The 6,000-nt window shown below is 49.6% G+C and overlaps 1 protein-coding gene across 3 annotated transcripts in view; it reads right to left on the minus strand.

Moving 5' to 3' along the window:
* Window positions 1-5,710, minus strand: part of GLS (glutaminase) — a 67,125-nt gene extending 61,415 nt beyond the window's left edge. For 2 of the 3 annotated variants that reach the window (XM_042808560.1, XM_042808561.1), the window contains exon 1: window positions 5,333-5,710. In XM_042808560.1, coding sequence (XP_042664494.1) covers window positions 5,333-5,667 — 335 coding nt within the window. In that variant the 5' untranslated portion in view covers window positions 5,668-5,710. Of the gene's footprint in view, window positions 1-5,045; window positions 5,162-5,332 lie in introns of those variants that run through there. The other variant, XM_042808562.1, reaches the window with a different exon arrangement.
* Between the last annotated feature and the right edge of the window lie 290 nt (window positions 5,711-6,000).

Genomic DNA, 6,000 nt, shown 5'->3' on the forward strand with positions numbered 1-6,000 from the left:
GGAACTTGCAATTTCCACAGCTGAATTGAAGCGGAAATTCCAGTTCATTCAATTTAATCAATAATAACAACTTTTGATACTTATTTCCCTTCTTTAAAAAATAAAAATTAAGCACCAGACTATTACACAACTAGGCTTCCTCAGTGGTAGTCTAACCTGTGGATTAGAATACTGGTGGATGTTCCACCCTGTTCTTTAACTACAAAGACAAAAAGGTGGCAGGAATACCAAGCACAAGGATTTTGCAGTCCATATCGTTCCTTCCTTCAGCTCTTCCTTTTGTATCAGTATGATACTTATACAAGATTCCACGGAGGATTTTATTTTAACAAAAGCTGAATTCAAATTTATACCATATAAGAGATTGAATTTCAAATACAGTGAAACATTCCTACTTTGTGCTTCAAGAGGTAACTGCCAAAATGCAGAATGGGATTTAAAGAACAACAAAAGATATAAAGATACGATACTGTTAATAATAGTTTCAGGTTCCTTATTAACCGTAAGACACCAGTCATAAAAATATGACGTCAAAACTGTCACAAACTACGGTCTCTCAGGGGTGCATACTGGGACCAGTACTATTTAATATCTTCATCAAAGACATAGTGAGATCGAGGGCACCCTCAGCAAGTTTGCCAACAACACCGAGCTGTGTGGTGGGGTGACAGGCTGGAGGGCAGGGATGGCATCCAGAGGGACCTGGGCAGGCTGGAGAGGGGGGCCCGGGCAAACCTCATGGAGTTCAGCAAGGCCAAGGGCAAGGTCCTGCCTGTGGGTCGGGGCAATCCCCAATATCAATACAGGCTGGGGGATGAAGGGATTGCGAGCAGCCCTGCGGAGAAGGACTTGGGATTACTGGTGGATGAAAAGCTGGACATGAGCTGGTAATGCGCGCTTGCTCACAGCCCAGAAAGCCACCCGTGTCCTGGGCTGCATCCAGAGAAGTGTGGCCAGCAGGTCGAGGGAGGGGGTTCTCCCCCTCTACTCTGCTCTCATGAGACCCCCCTGCAGTGCTGGGTCCAGCTCTGGGGCCCCCAACAGAAGGACACGGACCTGATCAAGCAGGTCCAGAGGAGGCCACAAAGATGCTCAGAGGGCTGGAGCATCTCCCCTGGGAGGCCAGGCTGAGAGTTGGGAGAAGAGAAGGCTCCAGGGAGACCTTAGAGCAGCCTCCCAGTGCTTAAAGGGGGTGCAGGAAAGCTGGGAGGGACTCTTTATCAGGGAGTGTGGGGATAGGACAAGGGGTAACGGTTTTAAACTGTTGGAGGGGAGATTTAGATTAGATACAAGGAAGAAATTCTTCCCTGTGCGGGGGGTGAGGCGCTGGCCCAGGGTGCCCAGAGCAGCTGTGGCTGCCCCCTCCCTGGAAGGGTTCAAGGCCAGGTTGGACGGGGCTGGGAGCACCCTGGGCTGGGGGAAGGGGGCCCTGCCCGGGGCAGGGGGTTGGGACTAGGTGATCTTTAAGGCCCCTTCCAGCCCAAACCTTTCTATGGTTCTATGAAAGCTGCAAGGGCTGCAACCCACAGTTGGTAGTCACTACCGAAAACAGGCATCTTGAAGTTGTTACCTTACTACAGATAACTGATCTCCAACTAAGAGCTATAAACACCTGCAAAGTCACTAAATAAGTACTTTCTGTTTACTTACACAGTTAGACACTGATCCCATTGACAGTGGCAGATAACCATTTACCTGAGAACTTAGCAAGATTAGGAGAAAACTACATATTTATAAACTTAGACCAAACACAGACATTATAGTAGATATCAAAGCGTTTATGGTAAAAATAAGAACCACTGCTTCAAAACCTTAGCCTCTAAGGAAGTTATGAAAGGTCTAATGAAAGCACACTTTAACAGTTTCTTGCGTCTACAAGTCTTATATCCATGTTCTGACGGGAGTGACAGTGAGATGAACCACTGCCTGGTTACTATACAGGTATTCCTCTAGAAATCTGGCCTGGGTACAAAAGCAAAATTAATTTTAAAAGATATCTCCAGAATTCATCCCTGTCCTTAAAAAGGAGTGCTACCACTCCCTTTGTCATTAAGGAAAAAGAAACAAGCAAAACACTTCCACTAAACATTTTGTTATATTCCATATACTAGTACTCATCACTATTGCAATTTAGCTATACTTGATTTTTAAATGTTGCTTATGTTTTGCTCCTCCGTCTCATCATAACCAAGGCCTTTGTAATTTAGAAATCACTTACACTAAGATAAACTATGTTTGATCCTACTACTGTCCAGCATAAAATGTAAGAACAATGCACACTTAAAAGTGAACAATGCACGCAATGAAAGTAAAAGTAAACACTACTAAACAGTATACAATCTAATAATTTAGGACTGTACTAGGTTATTATGTTTAAATTACTTAGGCATGAACATAGATATGATTGCATTTTAATCCACAACCTTCATTAATCAAAACTACCAGCCTAAGACCACTTTCAGTTTAAAACTCAAATATTTTTCCTTTCCAAAATATATTAAGTTTCAGGTGGATACACAGAGTGAAGGCTGGATAGCATGGATAAGGAGGTGGCGGAAGATGTTTAGGACAAATACACAAGGGGATCTGGTTATGCAATGGGATACTAGTTATTTCATCAGCCAAAGACCTCGTAATTTATTCCCTCTGTGAGAAGTTAAACTGTTCTAGATTTCTGTACAGTCTTTACACAAAACATTTTAGGTTTCCACTTGCAACTCCTACTCTCTGTACATAAGGACTGTCAGGCAAGCTAAAAAGCAAGAAAATCTTAGTGCTGTCTTTTAACACTGTAGGCTATTCCAGTATCCTAGAACCATGACCTTACAACCAAATAGAAAAAATAATCCCCCAAAACAAACAAAAAAAGAAAGCGTAAAAAGGACTATTGTCTTCCCAGTTGGGACTACAAACCATCTGCCAAACACAACTCAGATGTTATATACTGCTGGATGGCAAAATGCTGGAATCAGCGGAACACACAGACTGCATTGACTTAGCCTAGTTGTCAATTTAGTCCAGAAACCTGTCTTTTTAAGAATTTCACTTTTCTTCTGAACTGTGCACTCTGCCTTAACATAGCAGTGATTTCCATTTACAAATGATTAAGGAAGATTTTCATAAGTCTACATTAAGAAAAATAAGAATTAAAGTATCCAGCAGCCTGGCTAATGTGCCACCAGGAATTCCTGCACAGCCTGAACTGAAAAGAAACTGTTTCCAGCTTTTTCCTTGTTCATAACTATATGCTATATGTTTTATATAATTGTTCCCTGTTCATTTTGCAGTAAGGCTCAAAGAGCAAGCATCTGACTTTCAAATACATCCTTTTGTCAAAAGCCAAAAATGATTAAAAGTGTATAACTGGTTTGCAACTACATAGGTTTACCAGACATAGAAATTATAGGATTTCCCTAATTGATGCTAGCTGTAGGAAGCTGTTATAAAAGCTCAGTTTAAAAAAAAATGTTACCTCTTTAACAAATCACCTTTCCAACATCCTCAAAACCCCCTCAGAGTGGGCATACTGTTTCTTCCTAAGTTTTAAATGGTACAGACTGTATTTCTCATTGAAAATTGAAGTACAATCTTTATAAAGCCTGCCTACTTGAGCCACAGCTGAATAATTTTTTTGTTCTAAAACATTATTTAGAGAGCTAATTCGAAACAAAAGGTTTGGACAAAGCTGAGCAGCTAAGGCATTTGGTGGGAAAACAAGAAGATAGCTTCTTTCCCTGCCTGCCATGTTCAAGGAGTACAAGTTGATGCTAAAAAAAAAAAAAAACCACAAGTCAAAAGCAGAACTATTAACAAGCTAAGAGCTGAAGCCCTCCTGACTGGCCTGGTGGATTGTTTTCTAGACTTCCTCTTAACATAAGCTAACAGAGACTTTGCTCAGTGTCAAAACAAAGTACACCTTTCTTGGCCTTATTTCCTCTGTCTTTAGCTTTTTTCATCCAGGTAATAAGCATAGCAAAGCCCAAGAAAGCAGCCTGGTTTTAGATTTTAATTATGCCAACCCATAAGCAGCACAACGAAGACACACGGGCTACATACAGGAAAGCCAAGGGACATGTTCCAAACGCAGACAAAGGAGATGGGTCTTAATGGAGCTTGAAGGTAAGCTGTCAAACTTCTTTTAAAAGAAGAAGGCTACCAGAGATACTAAGTACACCCAGGTTCAAACAAGCAATGGGCAAAGTGTCAGATCAGGGGGGTGAGAACTGAACAAGACTTTTTCAAGACCTGCATAATGCTGAGGACTAACAGAGCAGAGTGAGATGGTTCAAGGAGAATCATCCATCCTCATCGTTATACTCTATCCCCAGTATCAGCTGCTGGTCTTTACCAGGGACATAAATTGGAGCCGATACACCTGTCCCTGACCAATTTTTTTACAAATGTTTCAGGTTCTAAGTGAAGGAATATTATCTTCATGAACATATAGTCTTGACATTCTATTACCTGCATGCACCTGTGTCACTTAGGGACAAATCAAGACCCCGTGGCACAGGGACACATTCTGCCACACTTAGGAACATTTGTACACACCACTAACGGGTGGTAACGTCTATCCTCGACCACACTATACGTAGACCTGGAAAAGACAGTGATGCAGAACTTCCAAGGCAGAACTACACGCCACGTACCTTGACTTTAATAATTAATGCAAGATGACACAGCTTTCACCTCTCCTGGAAAATATTTTATGCAAGTAGCAGCGCTCGAAAAAACAGACTAATGCACGCTGTGTACTGTGAGGCAAAACACCGGCACCCCCCACACAGAGGCGCTGCCTTACGTGGGAGGGACCCCGAGCCAAGCGGAAGCTCAAGGCGTGGACAGGACCCCACGCAGCGGTGAGGGCCGCCTCGGGAGGCACCCGCACTCCCCACGCCACGCGTCTGCGCTTCCTCCATCCGCTCCCTCCCTCCTCCTCCGTCTTCTCCTCCTCGCTCCTCACCCGCCTTTCGCTCCCCGCGGGGGCCCCCACCGGGCCGGGCAGCCCCGCACCGCGGCCCCAGGCAGGCGCCCCGAGCACCCACCCGGAGGAAGGCGGCCGCCGGGCCCGCTCCCCCCGCCGCCGCGGGGCCCCCCCGGGAGAGGCGATGCCTCCGAGAAGCAGCGCCTGGGCTCTCACACCTGCCGGGGAAGCGGCCGGGAGGCCCCTGCGCCCCGCCCAGCCACTTCCCCGGCCACCACGCGTGGGAGCCGGGGCGGGGGGGGGGGGCGGGGAAGGCGGCGCTCACATGGCGCCTCCGCATCCTCTGCCGCCCGGCCCGGCCCGGCCCGGCTCCCCCCCCCCCCCCCGCTCGCCATTTCCCGCACTCACTTCTCCCCCCCGCCGCCGCCGGCCAGCTCCTTCCCGCCGCCGTGGTTATTGTTGTGGCCGCTGTCGGCGGGGGGCTCGCCGGGGGGGGAGGGCGGCGGCGGCGGCGCCTGCGCCCCCTTCCCCGGCTCCTCCAAGGCTCCCTCCGAGCGAGTGCACAAACCCCGCGCCGGAGGCGGCGGCAGCGCCGGGCCGCGGCGGGAGGCGGCCGAGGGCGGCGGCAAGAGGCGCCTGGGCCCGGCGGCGGCGGGTCCCGGCCCGCCGCCCGCCGCCGCCGCTCCCGGCGGTCCGAGTAGCAGCAGCTCCCGCAGCAGCGCCGGCCGCCACAGCCGCATCATGCTGCACCACTGCCCTCCGCCGAGTGCCCCCGCGCGCCGGCCTGCGGCGCCGCTCGCTCCCCGCCGCGCCCGCCCCCCCGCTCGCCCCATTGGCGGCGGCCGCGGAACTGTCAGGCACGCGGCGCGCTCACTGGCCGGGAGGGACGCCGCTCCGGACGGGGCAACGCCCACCCCGGCGCGGGACGAGGCGCCCGCGGGCCGCTGGGGTCTGGGCGCGCGAGGCTGGCGGCGCGAGGCCGCCCTGCCCCGCCCCTCCCGCCGCCACCATTTTCTGTCAGCCCCGGAGTCCTGAGGGAGGGAGGGAGGGAGGGACGGGGGTGGAAAGTTTGAGGG

This window comes from Tyto alba, unplaced genomic scaffold (assembly GCF_018691265.1).
Source record: "Tyto alba isolate M040663 unplaced genomic scaffold, T.alba_DEE_v4.0 Super-Scaffold_7, whole genome shotgun sequence".
Lineage (NCBI taxonomy): Eukaryota > Metazoa > Chordata > Aves > Strigiformes > Tytonidae > Tyto > Tyto alba.